Source organism: Perca flavescens, chromosome 12 (genome assembly GCF_004354835.1).
Source record: "Perca flavescens isolate YP-PL-M2 chromosome 12, PFLA_1.0, whole genome shotgun sequence".
NCBI classification, from domain to species: Eukaryota; Metazoa; Chordata; class Actinopteri; order Perciformes; family Percidae; genus Perca; species Perca flavescens.
The window spans coordinates 9,688,511-9,712,328 of record NC_041342.1 but is presented as its reverse complement, the minus strand read 5'-3'; the positions used below and the strand labels follow the sequence as shown (position 1 = coordinate 9,712,328).

Below are 23,818 nucleotides of genomic sequence, written 5' to 3'. Positions count from 1 at the left end.
GCACAGATGATGATGATGATAGAGCTCTCTACGCTGCCGGGTTATTCTGCTGCCATTTCGCACGTCCACTGACACATGTTCTACAAATGACTTAATCATTTGTTTAAATTATTTTTGCCGGAGGTTTTCGTTTTTATGCGTGATCATTCAGTGGATGGTGTGTTCGCTTTTTTATTTACTGTGAATGCTGAGTGGTCGGCTCGAGGTGGTCTTTGTTTTCCTGGAGCAGCGAACAGGAGTGGACTGATGCTGCTGCGTTGCTGGTAGCCTGAACACCAGAAATGGGTGTCATCGACCCAAGGTTGCCAGTCGCGGTTCGTTCTTGGACCACATTTTTGTTTTTCTTATGATAAATCATCTGCCCAATCCAGGTTTTATACATCTAGCCTGCAAGTTGCTACACTGAGCAGGTAAGATTTGGTTCATTCTTATTATGTCTGTTATGAATCCGCAAGCTTATAGCCTTTTGGTTTCTGCAGCCTATTGGCTGGCTAACAGACTAATAGAGGCTATTTCTGATCCATCCATCATGCGTAGTGCGTCATCTTGATTGTCCGTTTCAGTTTCCTCTTACGTGGATCCCGCAATTGTCCGCACATCATGCAAGGCTAAAGAGTACTAGGAGTCCATTTTACTGTGCTAATATGTCAGAGACACCATGTCTCACTGTCCACAAAACATATTTCTGTGTATTAGATTTATATGGGACTTATGTAAGCAATCCTAGTAGGCCTGTAGCATAAACCAACCACATAACATAGCAGTAAGTACGCACGCACGCACGCACGCACGCACACACACACACACACACACACACACACACACACACACACACACACACACACACACACACACACACACACACACACACACACACACACACACACACCCCAAGGCTTATGAAACTGCTAAACAGTGAAAGTGGCTATATATACATGCCACACTCTGCTCTTTTTAGAGGAAGAGATTTATTCTCCCTTCACGTCTAATTCCAGACACTTAAAAAACTATGTAAGATCAACCTCAAACATTATGATTCATTATTTTTTTTGCTCAGTTTGCTTTTAAAAGGGGTGACATATTGAAAGAGGCAGTGACAGGAAGTCAGATCTGTATGGCAAGCAACACAGAAGCTATAGGCCTAGTTGTGAATGTAGAAAAGGCAAAAGTATCTTAAGAGAAATGAAATGGGAACTATGCCCATTTTTAACATTTCTACATGTTATGTTATGGTCTAAGACAGTCCAAAAACATTATCAAACATGAACAACTTTCTCCCATCATTTGGGTGTAAAAGAGAAAACAAAATCTCCATTCTCCCATTCATTGTCTAGGGAGCAGCTCCAGACTTTAGTCTTGCTTATCTATTCTGGGATAGGAAAAAAAATCCCTCTGGGTTGTTTGCGTTTCATTAAAGCAATCCCAACCGTCCAGGGTGGTGCTAAGCCCCAGATGCAGCAACGGTGCCCTTGGAAAATACATAGCGGAGATAGCGGAAGGGGAGGGATGCCGGATGTCAGGTTTAACCCAGCAAAGTACATCTGTTCAGCCAGACTACTACAGTTTGATACTTACATACTTCTCTGGTTTCTGGCTTTGAGAGAGAAAGTATCTCATTTTCCAAATACTAATTGAACTTTCCTAGGCCATGGAAATAACATATTGAATTCATAATGTAGGTGGTGTTTCCCTGATAGTAGGTCCTTTTCTTTCTTGATTTGTCAGTGAATTACTGCAAAACAGCTAATCAATTACAGGGTTTCATTTGATCATTGCTTTCTTCTCCTATGTTCCAGGCTTCAGTCAAGCAAACAAATGATCCAATCAATAGCCTCTGGACAGAGTCTGCCATAGGGAGGATATCAATAACACGCTAAAACACCTGACACACACACACACACACACACACACACACACACACACACACACACACACACACACACACACACACACACACACACACACACACACACAAGCCATGGCGCTGGAGAACTCGGTCTTCCCCTCGTGCCCGGACTCTCTCTCGCTCCCTGTGGAGGAGAAGGTGGAAGGGGAAGAAGTCGAGGTGGCCACCGAGGCCACCGCCTCCACCGGAGTCTTCAACCTATTGGGGGAGCTGGGCCACGTCGTCACCACGGAGACAGCACCGTCACCTCCACCCTTAGCCAAGGTGAACAGGTCCTTCCAGGCCAAGTTGGCTGAGCGGGAGGCCCAAGCCAATGAGCCCAGGAAGAAGACCCAGGGGACGGAGAAGGAGAGGGGACGATTCGGCTGGGGTGAGTCACTCTGCATGTAGTCTCTAATTGCCAGTCCTTCCTCCACAGCGCATCGTAGGAAGGTCTGGCTAGTCCACACAACATTCCGGGATGGGAGAAAAACGTGCTCTGGTTTATTCGGCATTTCTTTATCACAAACACACATCGTCTTGGGCGGTGCTAAGCGCTCTGCAAAATAGCCTCAGGAAGGAACTTGTTTTGGTGGAACATGTGTATGTTCAAAAGTTGTTTTAGTCGTGCAACAGAATACTCAGATTGGACAGATAGTCCAGCTAGTTGTCTGGATTTACCCTACAGAGATCTGAGGAGCAGTTAACCATAGTTCTCATAAATCCACCGGAGTTTAGAATGCCAACACAAAGAACAATCCCGGAAGTGGAACGTCGTGGATATAGACTACTCTGCATGTGACCTCCTGTCCTATTTAATGATTAAAAATTTTTTTCAAAAATGTTATGGCTGCTTTCTATTCACTTCATTCACTTCTGGAGAAAACTGAATGAAGGTTGCGATTACATCATTACTAGTCTTGCAATGCCAGACCTATCTCAACAGCGCTGTGGAGTAAGGTCTGGCAACATGAGCATACACTGCTGGATAGACAAAAAAATGGCCGGTGTTGTTTGTGTTTCTTTAAACCAATCACAATCATCTTGGGCGGTGCTAAGCGTTTCTTTTATTACTATTATTATTATAACTAATTCTATTCTATTTTTCCATATCCTATAGTTTATGTATTTTTTATGTTTAATTAATGTTTATTTGTGTTATTCTGATGTGTCTACATTTTTTCTTTTGAGCTGCTGTAGCACAGGAATTTCCCCAGTGTGGGATTAATAAAGTCTATTTTATTTTATTTTATCCAGACGCAGCAATGGTGGCTCTGCAAAATAGTCTTGGGAAGGAACTTGTTTTGGTGGAACATTTACACTCCGCTAAAGAAAACGCCACATATAATATTAAATTAAGTTAACTATAACAGTTAATACTGTAACGTGAGCTGTCTAAATTAGCTGGATACATGGTTAAACCTTATATGTTTTTACCAGTGTATCACCGTGTGTACTTCGTCCACAGCAATCCCACCAATCGGTCCCAAGACGTCACAGTTAGAGATAAACATTTTATTTTTTACTTTGTAAATCTTAACAATCATTCCCAAAAAGAATCAAGCAGATCTCCTTCTCCTCCACAACTGTTGCAATAGTTGTAAATCTCCTCTAATTTGGACCGTGCTGCAGTGGTTCATCCCTCAGTGATTTTGACAGTCTTGCACATCTTTTTTCATTAGGCTTCTCCAGCAGCACTGCTCTTTGTTCGCTCCAGGTTCTCTCCTCTTCTCTGTACATCTTTGAAAAAAAGGAAAAGAAAAAAAAACTAAAACACTGTTAATTAAAGAATTGGACATTCATTGTTTTTATGGCAATACCTTCCAGGAGCACAAAAATAGACAGTTAAGCTACAGACATTTATCATAGAAAAGGAAGAGACACTGACCTTTTGGGCTGAACTATTGCTCTAAACCTTAAGCAGCTTGGTCTCACAGAATTCCGTGAAAATAACAAACTGTTTACACCGCATTACGTGGTGGTGGCACGGAATGTGTGGAAATTCTGTGTGGCCACCATGGAAAACATGTAGCATTAGTAGCGAGTATTATGAAAGCCCGAAAATCCGCGTAGGGAGGTTGGTTGGGGTGGTGGATGGGTCAAACACAGGACTTTCACCCAAGAAACCAGGGATCGTGTCCCGCATTTTATGTTTCCTAAACCCAACCGTAACCGTCCTGTTCTTTTCCTAAACCCAACCATCCCGTTGTTGTCCCGCGTCCCGTTATTGTTTTCCTAAACCCAACCGTTTATTGTTTTCCTAAACCCAACTGTCCCGGTGTTGTCCTGCGTGTCATGGAAATGTAAGCCCACCCACGACGTTTTCCTTAACTTAAGGGGCCGTGTTCATTTTATGGAATTCTTCCATGGGCCCATCATGGAATTTTTTGCGATTCCGTGAAACTGCCACAGATTTTGAGTTAAGGGGTTGTGTTCATTTCACGAAATTCTGTGAGATCAGGTTGACCTTAAGATATGACTCTTTAGGTTGAGTAGGATGCATACTGATTAATATCCGTTGTTGTCGTCAGGGGTAAAAGAAGAAAAAAGAAAGAACAGAATAGTTTTGCAACCTGCATGTGTCATAATCTCAGTTGTGGCTGGGTACACCCACAGTAAAAAGGCTCTCTACGAAGAAACATCATCAGTTCCCTTTTGGGATGTACAGTAACTAAAGTCCAATGTAGCTTTTCTTCTCCAAGTGTTTGATGATGTTGTCCTGTCGTACTTCATGTCCTCTCTTTTCCTCACCTGTCTGTTTTCATTTCTGCTATCTATCCCTTATTTACAATGGCTGACTTTCCTCTGAGCCACACTGCATCTCTCTAACTGATTTTTTCCCCTGGTTCCTCGTCAAATCTCTCTATGTTCCTTAATTCAACCCGCATTCTCTGACTGCAGTCAGAGTTATATCTTTAAACAAAACCTTTCAGAAATGTAGAAAGGCAGCCTTGTATACATTTTTGAAGTATGCTAAAGGATTTTGAATGGGTTTCCTGGAACATAAGTTTATTAAACTAAGACTCCTGCGAAGACTCGTCTTTAACCTTGTTTAAAGCATAGAAAAGCACCAAAACTCATGTTGCACGTACATGCATATTTTAAACTCAAACGTCTGTAACCAAGTTGTATTGCTTCCCCTCTCTCCCCGTCTCTTCCCCAGTCCGGACTCGGCGTAAGAGACAGCGCTATGTGGAGAAGAACGGCCGCTGCAACGTGCAGCACGGTAACATGCGGGAGACTTATCGCTTCCTGACTGACATCTTCACCACGCTGGTGGACCTCAACTGGCGCTGCTCGCTCTTCGTCTTCGTCATGGCCTATGCCGGCACGTGGCTCTTCTTCGGGGCCATCTGGTACCTCATAGCATACTGTAGGTAAGATCGTTGAGCAAAAGGGGTGGAAGACGTTTATTTATTTAGATCTCTTTGCAGGGCCGTATTAATTTGAGGCCGGACTCGGACTCAAGATGTTTTTCTATTGTCTCTGATTTGTCTTGGACTCATTGGTATTTGGACTCTGACTTGTCTCAGACTCTGCCATTGGACTTGCCAGATATTGTAGTTGGTCTCGACCGAGTCCAGCACTATATACTTTTTTCTAAAGTAACTTCATCTTTCAAAACAAGTGATGAAGTGCACTTGTTAAAAAACAGGTATTGGTTTAATTCAAAATCCATCTATATGCCTGGCTGCATCATATACCTCAATCATCAGGCATCAATCTTTTTCATTTTGGCCACAGACACAATGTCAGCAAGCACTTTGTACTATGAATTCTTCAGGACAATAAGTTCAAGAATAAGTTCAAGAATGTGAACATGTCAGTTTTTTTAGTGACACCTGTGTTGCTTGTTATATGTTACATATTCCATCGGCAGTCCAGAATGTTCTTGTTACACATGAATAAAAAGACTCAACATGTAAAATGTGAAGTTTCACTTCAGCTTTATGTGACTTAAGTGAAATTATTATACTTAAAATTAATATGTGTCCTAATTTGATCCTTTCTTTCTCAGTCTTAACTGTCTCTCATTTGGACTCGGTCTTGACTTGGACTCAAACCTTTTTGGACTTGGTCTTGACTCGGTCTCAACTAGTCCTGGTCTTGGACTTGTCTTGGACTCGACAAAGGTGGACTTGACTCCAACCCTTCGTTCCTGAGCCATAGAGGAGTCTGTAGATTTGTATTCTGCTTGAACACTTACTGTTGCTAAATCCCAATGACAATGAGCAAGAAAAGCCCTATAGCTCAAAATGACTGTATTTATCATTTGAAGTACGTAAGTACCTTATCTCTAGGTTCAGTGCTCTGCCTTGCTACCTAAAAAAATAGTTCGACATTTTGGGTAATGTGCTTATTCACTTTCTTGGCAAGAGTTTGATGGTAAATAAATATGAAGCTACAGCCAGGTGATGGATAGCTTATCTTTTTATTTAGCCTATACAAAAACTATAGTGTAACATACAACATATAACGTGTTTGTGAGCTTCAAAAGGGCTGATAGGCAGATTTGTTTTTACCTTCGGACAGAGCCAGGCTGGCTGTTTACCCTATTTCCAGTCTTTGTGCTAAGCTAAGCTTACCTAATCTTACATGCCAGATGGTTTGTTTCACACAACCATCTGAGAAGTCATCATAGGAAACTATTTGTAAAAGGGCGTTCTCTTTCAAAAAAATACAGGTGGCAGGTGATTGGATGAACCATCTGTCTATCATGTCCACCATTGTTGTTTGTTTGTTTTGAATGAAGAGTGCGGCCGTCACACACACCTAAACCACGCCTGTAGCTGCTGATTAGTCAGATGCCGTCCGGACACACACATTACTTGAAGCTTGACAAGATGGATTTTCGTATGATATGTCATCCTGTGATTCTCATGTGATCTTGTGATATGACGAGAATGCAGCTGGCGTGCAAAGTAAAAGTCTTGCATTGCCAGACCTGTTTCCACAGCGCTGTGGAGTAAGGTCTGGCTACTACCACAGATGCATTCTGGGATATGAGAAAAACAATGCTCTGGGTTGTTTGCATTTCTTTAAACCAATCAAATCGTCTTGGGCGGTGCTAAGCTCCGGACGCATCAACAGTGGCTCTGCTAAATAGTCTCGGGAAGGAACTTGTTTTGTTGGAACATTTTTTATTTTATTTGTATTATTTATATTTGTATTATTTATTTTAATACTTTATTGAGACATTTTTTTCACTCCGTTTTTAGAACACACTACACACACAGGCCTGAAATACACACACATGCTCAGGTCCTATACATGCACAACTGGAGAGATGTCAAAGTGAGTGGGATGCGACTGCTGGACAGGCGCCCCGAGCAGTTGGGGGTTCGGTGCCTTGCTCAAGAGCACCTTGGCAGTGCCCAAGAGGTGAACTGGCATCTCTCCAGCTGCTAGTCCACACGTTGTAGTTTGGTCTGTAAGGGGACTTGAATTGGCAACCCTCCCGTTCCCAAACCAACTCCCCACGGACTGAGCAACTAGCCCACAAAAGAAAATGCCACGTACAATATTAAATTAACTGTTCACACAATACAATAACGTGAGCTATTTAAATTAGCTGGATACATGGTTAAACTTCATAGGTTAAAGCTAGGTAAAAGCTAACCGTCTCCCTGCACTAGCTTTATACAACAGACTGATATAAGAGTGGTGTCAATCTACTCATCCAACACTCGGCAAGAAAACAAATAATCATATTTCCCAAAATGTCCTGTAATGAAATCATCACAAGGCAGCACTACCTTTTTAATTGCTCGAAGATGGAGGATGATGCTGTGTGAGTGATCAACATTGCAAGACATTTCTGCAACGATGGCCAAAAAAAGGCCCATTTTTCATCCAAAACAGATGACTGAGCAGTATTAATATTACAGTGTATTTCATCATGATGTACCTCTTCACTTGATATGTCTGCTGGATCCCCGCTCTAATTAGCTAACGTTTTGGTCTCGTAAAACTGTGACCTCTTGATATCAATTACAGGCCACTTTAAGCTGTGCCAGAAAGCTGTCGGTGTTATTGCAATTCCTTGGTCACCAACACAGGTCAATAAAAAGTTATATAATCGTAAAAATGACTTAACACCACTTTCATCAATTAGCTCTCCCTCACTGGCTGGAGCTGTGTTAATCAGGGACATTAGCCTGTGTAGCGAATCATTTGAAAGAAAATCTGCAGACTCTGACTGTTAGTAAAGATGCTGTGTGTGATGATATATGATGGGAAAAGTCATTGTTTGCAGCATCGAGAAAAAGTGACAGTGTTAATGTCTGGTTAATCAATATGAGGGTTTACTTCTTATTCATTATAAGAAATAGCTGAAAGGGGATTGTAAATATAAAAGGGACAGACGAGTCATCATACATATATTTCTGCACCTCTGTTCTAAGAATATAACTCTTCTCACCCTCTGTCTATTTTTCCCTCTTGACACACACTTTGTCACCCTCCCCCTCTCCCTTTCTTACACTATTCTCCTCCTTTCTTTCCTCCCCCAAAGGGGGGATCTGGACCATCTGGAGGATGAGACGTGGACGCCGTGCGTCAACAATGTCAACGGCTTCATCTCGGCCTTCCTCTTCTCCATCGAGACGGAGACCACCATTGGCTACGGCCACCGCGTCATCACCGACCAGTGTCCAGTGGGCACCATGCTGCTGCTGCTGCAGGCCATCCTGGGCTCAATGGTCAACGCCTTCATGGTAAGCACCGGGGCCAGACATGGGATGATCATATTCAGAAATTGGTAGTCGGGCACCTGGTTAGCTCACCTGGTAGAGCGTGCACCCATATACAGAGGCTCAGTCCTGCATGTCATTCCCTCCCTCTCTCCCCTTTCATATCTCATGCTGTCCTGTCAAAGATAAAGGCCTAAAATGCCACCAAAAAAAAAAAAAGAAATTGGTAGTCAGCAGTAGCAAAAATGATCCGATTCAGATTATTTTGACGATAAGTATGTATGAACGATATGTATCGTGATTAATCCTCTGAGGTCTAAGGGCATTTTCACATATTGTAATAGGATTCAGAGAATTGGCGGACCCAAATGCAGAGACAGGAGGGCAGTGGTGAGCTTGATGATTTAATAAAACAAAAATCAATACAACAAAAGGAGTCCTGAAGACAGCAGGCAAAATAGTTTCAAAACATCAAGGAAGCCAAAAGACCAGGAATAACAAAAACAGGAACACAGAGACAAAGGGGTACAGCCCACACACTAACACAATACAATGCTCTGACAATAGACAAAGACAACACAGAGACTAAATACACAAGGTAACGAGGTGAAACAAGGGAGAGGTGATACAAGGGCTCAGAAACAGGTGAAACACATCAGGGGCCTGTTTCACAAAACCAAGATAAGGGATTAAGCCGGGATTTCCTGGTTATCCTGGATGAATTTAGCCTTGACTCGGTTTCACGAAAGCAGAGGCACATAAATCACCATGGAGATTTATTCTGTGCAGCTAGGCTGGTCCTGACCAGGCTAACAGCCAGGATTTATTTAATCCTGGAGCCTTTTCTGTTCACTCAGCAGTGATTTTACCCTTTTCTTATCAGCCTGGATTAAAATAAAACAGGTGCATATTGCTGTTCATTTAAGTACTGTTATTATTTAAAGTTGTGACCATTATTTTTTTATTTTTAAATTATAAATTTGTCATTGTTACTGTTATATTGCTGTATGAAGACGGCTGTTCATATTGTTGTAAGAAGTTTGATGAATATATTACGGCAGTTGTTGAGATAATTAGAAAAGGTTGATAAAATTTAAAATGAGTTTTAAATGAAGTCTGTTACTAAGGGCAATACATACAATGCTGTACATTTCTATAGTTCCCCAATGCACCTTAAATTATTTTAGTTTATAATTTCTTTATCAATAAGGATCATGTTTGTTCTGCTTCCATGTGCATTGTATTTGGCATTCTTAGCACACAATTTGTGTTGTCCAGTAAACTGGGACTATAATTTGGGAGGATTGTACAATTTTAAGAACATATCCTAACTGTACAATCCTCCCAAATTATAGACTTAGTTCACTGGACCAGTAACTATCTAGTGATGTAGACTACTGTACGTTCATGTAACAACAGGGAGAGGACACCTTAATGGTTTTTGACCTTATATTTTGCCTGGGGGGAAATAACTGATGAATATACTCTGTTCCATTCATGTTTATAGTGTGCATGGAATTTATCACTTTTTTATCTTTATAGTTTCTAGATTTTACAGTGCAATTTCTTCAGTGTTTTTATTTTCTATGTCCATATATACCAGGGAGCAAGGCATATAATATGTAGAGAAGGAAACTCGTCCTCTAGAAAAAATAAAAAAACGCGACAAAGCGTGACAGATAATAGCGGACAGACTAAATGATAGTCTAAAAATATACATTTATGAACTACTGCTCTTAAATGAAACCATTCAATGTGTCACTTGTCATTTGCAAAAACAAACACCTGTACACTTTGCATTAAAAGCGAGTAGTGGAAGTTAATATGACTTAGGAAATTAATATTTTAGCCAATGAGAGAGAGGGAGGAACAGAGTGAAAGAGATATTTACGCTTCATATTCTAGCGTTATAGAAAATGGATCTTCATGGTAAATTTCCTGAGATAACATTATCTTCTGCTTACTTTTAAGGCAAAGAGTACAATTGTTAATTTGTGCAAATGATTAGTAGCCTAATCATTGAATGGTAGGATTATGACGGTTTCCATTCAGAGCAGAGGTCAGTTAATGTATATATTTAGGCTACTTACACATTCAGTCGGTCCGTGATCGTCTGCTGCTTTCTCTCGCTGTTTCAGTACAGCGGCCGTGTTATTTTCTTTTTATTCAAATAATGTGTTTCACGTCATCATACTTCCACAAGAAGCTGCTGCTCACTCTGTATAAAGTAGCCTATCTACAATGCGTATTCTCCATTTTGGCATCAGTAAATCTGTGATCGACCTTGCGGTCTTTTGTGGAAATCCGTGGACGCACATCTATCTGAATTAGTTCAGCCTGGCTCGACCTAGTCGCTCCTCCTCAGCCTGGCTTGGCCTTCGTGAAACGCACCAAGCCAGGATGCACAGATTAGACTAGGTCAAGCCTGGCTTTATCAGTTATCCTGGATTTATATATTCTGCTTTTGTGAAACAGGCCCCAGGGTGGGGCAGACAATCACAAAGGTGGGAAAACACAAGGCAGGAAGTAAAACAAGACATGACAAGGGAGAAAAACAGACTACAAAATAAAACAGGAAACTGAAACATACACAGCCATGACACATAGCTTCAGAAGAAACTCAGCTTTCCATTATAGTGAGGGCAAAAACTTTTCTAGAGCAATGTGTAAAGAGATAATTTGGCACCAAAGCTGAAACGTTGATGTTGGCTTTTTGAAATTCCCTAAATCTCTTTTGAAAACAAACCTTAACTTATGATGTGTTGTACAAATTGTTTTGGTGCTTGAAATGCGCTTAACAAAGTCTTAGGTTATATTTTATTAAATAAGTAAATAAATGTTTGAAATAAAATTTTGTAATATCGCTTTTTGAGTAGGAATTTTGTCAAACATCGTTTGGACGCGCCGGAGCGAGACATGGGAAGATCATATTCAGATCTTTCGTCCTCAGAGGTATAAAGAGCCCCTATTATGCTTTTAGTGTGTTATATAGTTTGTTGGTGTATGTAATAGATGTATAAAGTACAAAAAAACATATTTCACTCCGAATGGAGCTTTCTCGCTCACATTCCTGTTTGAAATTCCTCAATTAGTGATGTCACTGATTGAGAAACCAGCCCAGATTTTCATACTACTAGTGCAGTGCCCGTTGAAAATGTGCCTGTTTGGAACGGGCGATTACTTGGCCTGTGGTACTGCTGCTTGTAGATCTCATCAAAACCAAATTGTACCCCAAAATGACTCACAGAAGGACCCAAACCACTTAATATGCAACCCCACTGTATTGTATTGTGTGTACTACTGTCTTACAGTGTAGGCTACTTCTACATCAGAGGAAGACATTGTACTACTGTATTTACCTGACAGAGAACGCTGCAGATTCAGAATGTAATCACAAAATATCACAATTAAATTGTGGAGTAATCAGACATTAGCGTCATGGACTCATGGCAGTGCGCTACCCACCCGGCCTGTTATGAGAGCTAATCAGCACATATCTGGGTTCATCAACCAGAACCGGACCGTGTGTGTGTGTGTGTGTGTGTGTGTGTGTGTGTGTGTGTGTGTGTGTGTGTGTGCGCGCGCAGAGAGAGAGAGAGAGAGAGAGAGAGAGAGAGAGAGAGAGAGAGAGTGTTATCTTGTGTCGGATCGTTAACGAATTTAACATTTCAGCAGAGGTGTTCATTTCCATACAGGTTTAGTGGCTTTTATTAGGCTACGTTATCTTCTGCCAGCTCACAGCAATTTAATACAATAGCAGGACAAGAATCCCCCCGCTGTTCTAAAGCGTTCTGCATGTGGCGTCTGCTGATGTGCAGGTTACCTTCCCCCCAAACACGGACACACATATAGAAACGTCTCGCTTTACAAGATAGATAGCCTGTGGCATCACGCTCTGTCTGCACTTGTTGTCTGGTTGTGCTTTGCATGTGTGGGATTCTGAAACGTCCTTAAATTCGGGAATTGTCGTTTGTTTATTCAAAGTCAAAGACAGTCCAAAGTAGTAGAGGAGCAGTGGCCAGCGGCTAGAGGGGCGGCTAGAGTGGCAAAAGCCAATGTGTGCTTCTTTTACCTATATATTTAACGATATATTTAACGATATCTTTTGCATTTCTAATCCAAACATCGTCAAACTTGGCACTGCCCTTAGCACGTGCCCGTAGCAAGACACCTGTCAAGATTGAAATCCATCGGACTAACGGTTCAAAAGATATTTGCATAACACCCACATAGACAGACAGAAAGCCATTCCTGCAATTTATAGATAGATGTGCTGTACAGCCTGCCGTGTGGCTTGTTTGAATTTGGTTGACCAATCAGAGCAGACTGGCCTTTTCGGACAGAGGAGCTGCAGCAATGGGCAGTATGAGTAAAATAATGTGTTTTTTGAACATCAAACCATGTAAACCTATTCTAGTAGACCCCAAGAGTACAAATATGACGCTGAAAAGGAGTATAATAGGGGCTCTTTAATATTATTATGAAAGAAGATTATTGTGTTTATTTGAGGAAAAAATAATGTTATTTCCCTTCCTGCATTGTACACAGTAATTTGATTTAGAGTTGGAGAATTTCACCTACAGAGTAACTTCTTAATCAAATATTTCCACATTTTGTTATGAAACCTAAAAATACAGGACATAATCATAGAAAAATATCCTTAACATACTGACACTGAATTATTGCTGACCTAGGTCAGGACTTCTAATACTTACTCTGTGTGCAGATCTTAGTCTAACACATAGTGACACATAAAAAGAAAAAGAAAAAAGAAAAGAAGAAAGCATATCAAACCGGCTTTCAGATACGTAGTCAAATGTTCAAATGATCTAATTCCATTTCTGAAAGGCATTTTAATAAGCTAAAGCAATTGTAAATACTGTTTGACCTCTGTCTGTTTGATTAGAAATATGCCTCCTGTTCAGCGGATTCAAATCAAAAACTGAATCACATAATTTTTTTTCTGGAGCCTAGAGAGAAGAGTGTATGCATCAATACTATGCAGACCAAATGAGACTAATTCAGTGCAGATGCTTTGCTTCCTGAAAAAAAATATTTACTTTGAAAGTGCTGATGGAGCTTGAATTTTCCGTCCAAGTAAGCACTCTTTTGATGAGGATGAATCCACACACAGACGTCTCAGCAGAGTCATGTTTATGCATGTTTGCGAGCTGGAAACATGCCATATTAGCAAGTGGGCTGGTTTACTATGCGTATAAAAACAATATTGAGTTTGAGGTTAACTCAAGTGTCAGTACTGTGTTTCAACATTGAAAACTGGAAATAGCCGGCTCTATTGAAAGAAAAGAAGAAGCTTTGTTTGAATTCATCACTCACAATGAATGTTTACAGTGTACATCAGTTTTAACTTAGAAAAACCAAAGATGTGATTCATTTTTCACGTCTCTTTTTTCAGGTATCTTCCCACAGGCCCTGAAAACTGCAGTCATCAAGCCGCTCTTAAAAGAGAACAATTTAGACACGTCACTAATGAGCAATTATAGACCGATATCAAACCATTTTGATATTGTCATTTTTAAGTAAAATCATTGACTTGGAACAAAGGAAAGAATCCCTCATTTACAGAAATTCTCTAAATAAACGGTAATGCCATAGCAAGAGCAGAGTGCATGATTCTTTCCTTTGTTCCAAGTTGATGATATTTTCCAATGCACCTGCACAGAATATTTGGATGTGCGAGTTGTTTCTTCAATAAAGAAAAATCATTGAAAAAGTTTTTTTTTTCACAACTAAACCTTTTCTTGTCACTAAACAACAGTTTTGATGCCTCCCAGTTAGGTTTTTGACCGCACCACAGCATTGAGACGGCTCTTGTTAATGTGTTTAATGACATCCACTTAAACGGTATTTAGTATTACTTGATCTTAGTGCTGCATTTGACACGGTAGATAGTAACATATTACTAATTCAATTTCAATTTTATTTAGAGTGTCAAATCACAACAAGAGTTATCTCAGGACACTTTACAGATAGAGTAGGTCTAGACCACACTATAATTTACAGAGACCCAACAAATTCACTAGACAGATTGGAAAGGGAATGAGTCCTTACCCCAAGTGAAGGAGTTCAAGTACCTTGGGGTTGTGTTCGCGAGTGAGGGGACAATGGAGCGGGAGATTGGTCGGAGAATCGGCGCAGCGGGTGCGGTATTGCATTCAATCTATCGCACCGTTGTGACGAAAAGAGAGCTGAGCCAGAAGGCAAAGCTCTCGATCTACCGGTCAGTTTTCGTTCCTACCCTCACCTATGGTCATGAAGGCTGGGTCATGACCGAAAGAACGAGATCCAGGGTACAAGCGGCCGAAATGGGTTTCCTCAGGAGGGTGGCTGGCGTCTCCCTTAGAGATAGGGTGAGAAGCTCAGTCATCCGTGAGGAGCTCGGAGTAGAGCCGCTGCTCCTTTGCGTCGAAAGGAGCCAGTTGAGGTGGTTCGGGCATCTGGTAAGGATGCCCCCTAGGCGCCTCCCTAGGGAGGTGTTCCAGGCACGTCCAGCTGGGAGGAGGCCTCGGGGAAGACCCAGGACTAGGTGGAGGGATTATATCTCCAACCTGGCCTGGGAATGCCTCGGGATCCCCCAGTCAGAGCTGGTTAATGTTGCTCGGGAAAGGGAAGTTTGGGGTCCCCTGCTGGAGCTGCTCCCCCCGCGACCCGACACCGGATAAGCGGACGAAGAAGATGGAGAGATGGAGATTGGAAAACTGGGTTGGATTCTCTGGCATAGTAATAGACTGGTTTGAATCCTACTTAAAGAATAGGGAACAAATGCTGCCTTGCCTTTTTAAAAAACCCTCTGCTTTCCCAGTTATTTGAAAATATTTGAGCCTTTGGCACCCATTCTGTCTGCAGAGTCTCACCTCTCGCTCCTCTCTGTCCAGGTCGGCTGTATGTTTGTGAAGATCTCGCAGCCCAACAAACGGGCCGAGACGCTGGTGTTCTCCAAACACGCTGTCATCTCTCTGAGAGACGACAAGCTGTGTCTGATGTTCAGGGTGGGCGACCTGCGGAGCTCCCACATCGTCGGGGCCAACATGAGGGCCAAGCTCATCAAGTCTAAACAGACCCAGGAGGGTGAGGCTACCACATAAGACATTAGTTAGATAGCATTGGTACATATTGTACTCCCTACCAAAACTGTACTACAGCATCCAGAGGTGGGACGCATCATAAAATTAATCATTATTCCCCTTTACTCTTTAGAAGATATTGGCATTTATAAAAACCATCATTAATAAATGGCAAATTGATAGTTAAACTTTAGTTAATTGTTATTTTCTGTTAACAGACAATGACATGAGGATTTTAAATGTTTACTAATTATTAGTATGGTAATAGTGTATGTTATTTTATCATTAGTTTGGTGTCATATCAAATTATTAGTTTAGAAATGATTAAATAATAAATATTTAATACTTTGTAAATGGTAATTTTTTGTAAACCATCTATAAACATTTGGATGGCAATCATAAAGTAGCAACTAATGCTTATAATAATCTGTCAAATGTGCAATAAAAAAATACTGACAGCTAATGTTTAAAATAGTTACTGCAGTACAAATTCAAAATACTGGAGAGAGTCGTCTCCTCCGCCCCCTCCTCCCCGGACTCGAAGTTCACGGATGTTGCCAGGCTGAGACTGCAGCATCTATAGTCTCGCTTTGCCAGACGCTCTTCCAAAGCATGCTGAAGGAGCTTCCACAACAATGTTGCTAGATGCATCTCACATAGCCAGACATTACTTCACAGCACAGCGGAGTAGCTAATGTTAGATGCTGGCTATGCTGACAGTCATAGAATCCTGTGCTCACGCGGAGCGCTAAAAATAACGATACCTTGCCGTCCTCTCCACCAGACTGAATGCACTTTATTGGCTTAAAATTACGGCAACAATTGCTTAACACACGGCAACTCACGGTCCTCTCTTTCCAATTTTCAGCCCCCCTCTAGGCTTAAAATAACTCACTGTTGTCGGCTACGGCCACTGAACAGGCTACACGTTGTAAACAGCCGTGGCCTGCTTGCCTGTTCCTCCTGTAACGTTAGCAGTTAGCAGGGTAAGCCAGGACCAGTCGGGATCACTTTAATTGTTTTTGCGACTAACCAACCGGGTACTCTAGCTATATAATTCAATGTGAGTACACGAATGTTGAAATGATGTAAAGAAGCAATAAAAAACTTAAAAAAGGACCAAAAAACTTTGGAAAAAGCCCTGTTGTGATTATTGTAAATTAATCTTGATTTAGTTATGAAGAACTTTTTCCTCACCTCCCATGTGATTGTCTCCTCTAGGTGAGTTCATCCCTCTGGATCAGACAGACATAAGCGTGGGCTTTGAGACGGGCGACGACCGTCTTTTCCTGGTCTCTCCGCTGGTCATCTCCCACGAGATCGACGTCCATTCTCCCTTCTGGGACATGTCGCAGGCCCAGCTGGAGAAAGAGGACTTTGAGATCGTGGTCATCCTGGAGGGAATGGTGGAGGCAACCGGTGAGGAGAATTGGTTAAACATTAGGAAGCAATGAGAACGCAAACATCATCCTCCAATCATCCATCTTTCCCTACTAAATCATTTTGTCTAATCTTCAAAGCTTTAGGGTGTAACTTTTTGATATTGATGAACGTCCATTACATTCAAGCCATTGCCAAATGAGTTGCTACAAAGCTAATTACGACTATCCGCTCCAAAAAACTCTCTGTAGTTCTCAATATGGCTATGTTCAGAAGATTGTGTCGTCCGGTGACTTTCACACAGGAAATCGAGTGAAGATAATTACCTCTTCTGAAGAGTCCATCATGTCCTCCATGTCCTTCTTGGCTACTAGCAACTGCATAGAGGAGGGGTGGAGGTGGTGCGCGGTCACAGGAGGCTTGTATCATGTGGACGCGCCGACAGTTTTGTTATCATTACTTAGAAATTAACTACGCACTATAGCTTTAAAGTAGAGCTGGCCGATATGGAAAAAATCTAATATCACAAAATTTTTTACCAAACACATCGATATTGATATTGCGGCAATATTGTAGGGTTGACTATTGGTGCTTTCACAAAATATTACACAATGAGGGTTTTGATAAATAATCATCAGTAATGTGAATTCAATGATTAATTGGGTAAAGGCAAATAACAGAACAGCTAGAGCAGTCTGTGAAGTTCAGAAAATGACATCACTTTACTCTAATACAACCTTTAAAACCAGGAAAAGACCACACTTGTGTCATATCACAATATTACCATATCCAAGATATAAGACAATATCTAACCTCATATACCGATATTGATATAATATTGATAATTGCCCAGTCCTACTTTAGAGGCAGTTAGGTCAATTTGCAGGCTATCTTCAAACTCTGTCAGTTGTGTGCACAAGACAGATAAAATAATCAACATAAAAACGACTGAGCAGGATAAGATTATATGTTCCTATGTTTGCACATAGTATGAAAATGTGCAATCACTGTGCAGTGAAGGAATACTGGAAATAGTGATAAATGTAGCCTATTGAGTTACAAACCATATCAATAATCTCAAATAAGAATAATTTATTACTAAGGGTTTTATATGATTTGTTGTAGATTTAAAATGTTAAAAATGTTATAAAATATAACAACTTAACAGCATTGTTTTGTATGGGAAATAATACCTTGCAATTTAATTTGACTGTAAAGTTCTAATGGCCTCTAAGTTGTTAATGCATGTTTGGCTGCAACAACAAGTATTGAGCATTAAGAAAATGAATATTGTAGATGCATAGAACTCTCTGGTATTACAGTAATGCCATCTCTGTTTTACAGAAAGCAAACCCTGTCCAAGGCTGTCCATTAGAAAATGAAATTCCCCTTCCAGGATGTCTGAGTTTAGATATGCAATTTATTGTTTTAGCTCTCCATCTCTACTCAGCCTTTCGGGAAGCTTTTAGAGCTTGCGATGTTGTGATTACAAAAGAAACATACATACAGTATATATATTTAGATATAAGTGAATGTGTTATATAACAGGGAACAAAACCGGAGAGTAAGTGATCTTCAGAGGGATGTTTTTGTATTTGTATACTGCATGTTCTCATCACTTAACTATGACACACTGACAGTTTATGGACTAACTCACTGTTAGTCACACTTTGCTCTGGACTCGCTTCTGAAGCTCAAAACACCCCCCAGCCTCAATAGCTCTTATTTAACCAAATTTATAAATAAAAAACTTTTATAGGTCTGGGTTCATGGTATATTGAGTTTGAAAATCAAACAGTCTGGCAGTAACAAATAGTAAGTTACCTTTATAGAGGAAGGATTGAAATGGGCCATTGTTTATCTCTTTTTCTTTATATTGTCTGCTGTTAGATTCATTCTAACAAGATAATACAGCATAGTCAACTGTTTCACACTGTTTGGCAGGAATTCATTGTATCAGAGCTATTCATGATGCTTCTTCCATGAGGTAAAGGTGGCCTCTCTGCCTACTCCAAATATTGATTCCCTTTGTCAGAGCGATGTGGAGAGTTACAAAGAAGTAGCTGAAAGTCTTAACTCGGCTGCAGAGAATATTCATATAAAGATAGTAATTTTCTCTGTGAGTTTTAGGTATGTTGCTTTAACTTTCTGCTTAGATGTTTGCCTAGTTATTTCCCTCTTATGTATCACCAATTATTGGGAGTGAATCTATGTACTTATCAGTGTGCTTGTGTTTGAGTGTGCAGGGATGACGTGCCAGGCGAGGAGCTCCTATCTAGCCGAGGAAGTGTTGTGGGGTCACAGGTTTAGTCCCATGATGTCGCTGGCGGAGGGCTTCTTTGACATTGACTACGGAGCTTTTCATCACACGTTTGAGGTAACGTCTATGGAAGACTAGTCTCACATTGCCAGAACTTCCTCCACCGCGCTGAGGAGGAGGGTCTGGCTAGTCCACACAGCATTCTGGGATGGGAGAAAAAAACATGCTCGGGTTTATTGCTATTTCTTTAAACCAATAACAATCGTCTTGGGCGGCACTAAGTGGAGCCCGAGTGCCTCTGCAAAATTGTCTCGGGAAGGAACTTGTTTTGGTGGAACATGTGTATGTTCAAAAGTTGTTTTAGTCGTGAAACAGAAAACTCAGATTGGACAGATAGTCTAGCTAGCTGTCTGGATTTACCCTGCAGAGATCTGAGGAGCAGTTAACCATAGTCCTCATGAATCAACCGGAGTTTAGAATGCCAACACAAAGAAAGCGTAAGGTTAACGGACATCCAGCCCGAAAATGAGAGACATCAGGCAGAATTTCCGGCGGCACCTTAACAATCCCGAAAATTAAACGTCGAAATAGACTAATGGAAGACAAACCACAGGCTAATACAGGAGTGTTGATCCCTATTTCATATGAGACAGCACACCCAGGTCGGGTGAGCTGTCTCATATGAAATATTTGGGCTTTTTCAATTCTTCCACCGACAACCAACTACAAGTGTTTGAGTAGGAAACCTGGAACAACTCATGCTGTTATCACTATTCCTGTCTCCACCTACATGTATAACCAACAGCTGAAATCTCATGCTTGTTCTCTTGGGGTTGTTGAAAGGCATGCTGGGAAATGCAGGAACTCTAACTGAAGTATTTATTTCATGTTTATTTTGGTTGGTGCAAGTACATATCATGGACCAAGGCCATACACTAAAGCCTGTCCCTAGAAGAGCTTTCATACTAATGCACACAGGAAAACACATACACAACAACGCAGAGCACCAACAGTAACACAATAACAACATGCTAAAAATAGAATAAAAAGCACCTGATCACGCAGGACTTTATGTTTGACCTCTCTTTAAAACCGCTTCTACCTGAGTTTTCACATATTGATCCCCAAAGTAGGTTTTATTCAGAGTTTTAGAAATAAATGAGGCAGGTGGAGGAGAAAAGAGAATACTTATAAAGTAAGTTACATTTAAATACATAGGTGTCATAGTTTTGCCATTTTGGGAAATACACTTTCACTGTCTACACTGTTTGCATTGCAACCTGTTGGTGATGACAAGACACCTTGACACACGATGAAATTATAAAACCACAAAGTGTCTTTTATTCTACACTGGTTTTTGTATGGTATAAACAAAACAGATACAATATGTTTTTTATTGAGATGTAATACACATTAACCGATAACAAGTGAGAATAACAGTGGATATAAGGATTTCAGCGTCACTTGTTTGAAATATAACACTTGTTTAGAAATATAACGCTGTGGCTTGTTCTTGCCATCTTGGTAATGATAATATCTTCATCAAGTGGGTGAACTGAGAGTATAGTGATTTGACCATAGATATAAAACAATCTATAAACAAACAAGTTGTACATACAGTATACATAGATATATTGTGTATATCTATGGATTTGACGAAGTCTCATGTTTCCCCTCCCCCCAAGGTGGTCTCGCCCTCCTGCTCAGCACGAGAGCTGTCATTGGCTGCGGCCAGACTCGACGCTCACCTCTATTGGTCCATCTCCAGCAGGCTGGACGAAGAGCCCACCCTGACCAACCAGGCGGCCAAGCAGCCGGACAGCGGCTCGGCCAACAGCAAAGGAGGGGAGCCCACCTTCATCGTGGGAGAGATGACGGACATCCAGGAGCAGACAGGAATGGGCGAGCTGAACGGCAGCATCGCCACCGACCAATCTGAATCAGAGGCCTAGAACACCGAATGTTCACAGAGACCTTCAGCATATCGCCCCCTCACCACAATAACTTTTCAAATCTTTTCTTTTTATGAGTAGTTTCATTAGGCCCATTTCTACAGCGTATGCCATATCTTATGTTACCATATGAGAGTTTATTTCTGGAGATTTTTCTGTCTTTTATCTCTATGTTGATCTTTGTTACACGTGTACTGTATGTGTGCTATCTTGTAGCATTGTCTCGTTAGCTCACCCTTGCCTATATCTACATTTAAATGACAACACAATGCTTCAGGTGGGGTCAACAATAATAAATTATAATATATATGTATATACATATACATATATATTCTGTGGACCAAAGCAGAATGTTGCAAAATGATGACAAGGTGGTTGTTTGTGCAGCATCACGTGTGTGAATTGTTCACATTTAAAATAGATACTGTGCATAGATGCTTTATTTTTACCTGCGCATGAATATCACTAGATGATATTGAAGTATAGACTGAAATTGTAGAAACCTCAAATTTATTTAGATGCAAAGATTGTTATGAGAGTTATTGAAAATCATGCAGGTGTTAACAGAGTGGGAAGGTAACACCCAGTATATTTATACTCTGCTAGAAACTTCATTTGGCTACAAACCATCATGCGGTGCTAGAAAAATGTCTGAAATATATATTTGGCTGACAAAAGATTATAAAAGTGGCCAGTGGACAACAAAGCCAACCCTCTCTCACTCCCAACTTGTCAAATACAGACGCAAAAATCACCCTTTAGCAACTGTATGAGACACACCGGGCAGATCAACAGCTCGACTGCAACTCGACCACAGCTCGACCGTGGCGCTGTAAGATTGCATAGTATGAAGAGTACAGGACTTTCACCAAAGAGACCGAGGTTCATGTCACATTCCTGTCCCGCTTAACACTGAAACGTACAATTTGTAACTCCACCCACGATCTTTCCATGAACCTAACTGTCCCATTCTTGTGCCACGTCAGTTAAATGTAAATTTTTTAAATGACGCCAAATTGGACCCGACCCAAAGCGTCAAAAAGTGACGGCAAGAGTCCAGATCAAGCGTTAATTAGTTGAAAGCCCCACTGTGTCTGACTGAGATGCTGAAGGAGACTTTTTGCGTCAGTAACAAATGCCAAAGGCACCTGACCAAGCGTCAATTTTTGTCGTGCTGGGAGTGAGAATGTGTTTCCTGGCCTGGGTGTAAAGGATTTCTTATTTTCTGATACATTGAACAGAGTATTATGTTTGTTTGTTTGTTAAAGAGTAAATTCACAGCTGGCTGAAAAGCAGTGTTTTGCTGCCCTCTCTGGTTAAAAGTTTCTAGCATGTTTAAACCCTCTGAACATACCCCCAACAGTGATGTCACTGGTTCTGTAAGTACACCTGTACATCAATGCAGCAAGGTGATCAGTAAAACGGCTGGAGGTCAGCAAGAATGAGATTTAAGTTACTCTTCAACACCGGTGTGAATTAGCTGACATTCCTAGCTGCACTCTCACATAATGGTGACTAGGGTATCTATCTAAAACCTTTAACATATAGACAGGTTAACACTCAAATGTGTCCGTGGCTTCGTTTCACATACCACGTGTGTAGCACAAGGATTATCTATGTTTCCTTCCCAGCCAAGTAGAAATGAAAAGCACAACAGTGTCCTGTTCAGCCCAGAGTCCTGCTTCTGCTGCTGTGTATACTGTATATGTGGCCATTTTTTTGGTTTTTACTATGTAATATAACACATCTATTAGAATTAATAAACAGAAGTATATTCCAGAACAACTGTCTCAGATTGTGTGATATTCTGTGGAGGGGCTACTTACTTAAAAAGCATGCTACATGTGCATACTGTGAATACTAAAGAGCTGAATGAGATGCATGTTTGATAAAGAAAACTTGTACAAATCAAACATGTGATCTGACAGACATTAATGTAGCCATAACAATAAAATAATATGATATATAATACAATCACAGGGGCCATTTTTCTAATGGTGATACAGTATTTTGACATTTGAGGTATTGCTATTTTTACTGAAGTAAAACACCAGAATACTTCTTACATCATTGTATAAAATACATAAAACATAAAACAAATAGGAACTTAGTTGTAGTTCTGTTTTTTTCTGGAGAATAGAGAGTATAATAATAAAAAATAAAAAATAAATAAAAAAAATAGCGAAGTACAAGTATAGAGTAGCATAACATGTAAAATAGTCGAGTAAAATAGAAGTACCTCAGAATTATACTTAAATACAGTAGCCTACTTAAGTGAATGTGTACTTAGTTACTTTCCACCACTGGTGTTAGCAACGTTTATGATTTATCTCTTGATGTATCAGTGTGATGAAAGTCTGACAATTTGCTCAGCCACAAGCTGAAGTTGGCTTAGTGTATTATTCAAACAACCCTTTTCTGTCCTCAAACAGTCACTGATTATTATCTAGGAGGTTACTATTTGGCTAAAGGCCCATATTGAACATACAGAAGCCCCGCAGTATGATGTGTCTCATTAGAAATTCCAGCAACAGGAGAAGTCAGCATATTGGGTTACTAGGCAG

The 23,818-nt window shown here is 40.7% G+C and overlaps 1 protein-coding gene across 1 annotated transcript; it reads left to right on the top strand.

Annotated features, from left to right (window-relative positions):
• Positions 1–1,978: 1,978 nt before the first annotated feature.
• Positions 1,979–22,958, top strand: kcnj9 (potassium inwardly rectifying channel subfamily J member 9). Its single transcript, XM_028593164.1, has 7 exons — positions 1,979–2,276; positions 5,049–5,262; positions 8,400–8,601; positions 15,474–15,666; positions 16,884–17,081; positions 19,289–19,419; positions 20,988–22,958. The coding sequence occupies exons 1-7, from the start codon at positions 1,979–1,981 to the stop codon at positions 21,252–21,254; spliced, it is 1,503 nt and encodes a 500-aa protein (XP_028448965.1). The 3' UTR covers positions 21,255–22,958.
• The last annotated feature ends 860 nt before the right edge of the window (positions 22,959–23,818 follow it).

Excerpts from the sequence above, each read along its gene's own strand:
- kcnj9 (XM_028593164.1), top strand. The coding sequence starts at position 1,979 with ATGGCGCTGGAGAACTCGGTCTTCCCCTCGTGCCCGGACTCTCTCTCG. Across the intron at positions 8,602-15,473 it reads CAATGGTCAACGCCTTCATG|GTCGGCTGTATGTTTGTGAA; the intron begins GTAAGCACCGGG and ends CTCTCTGTCCAG. Across the intron at positions 17,082-19,288 it reads GGGAATGGTGGAGGCAACCG|GGATGACGTGCCAGGCGAGG; the intron begins GTGAGGAGAATT and ends TTGAGTGTGCAG.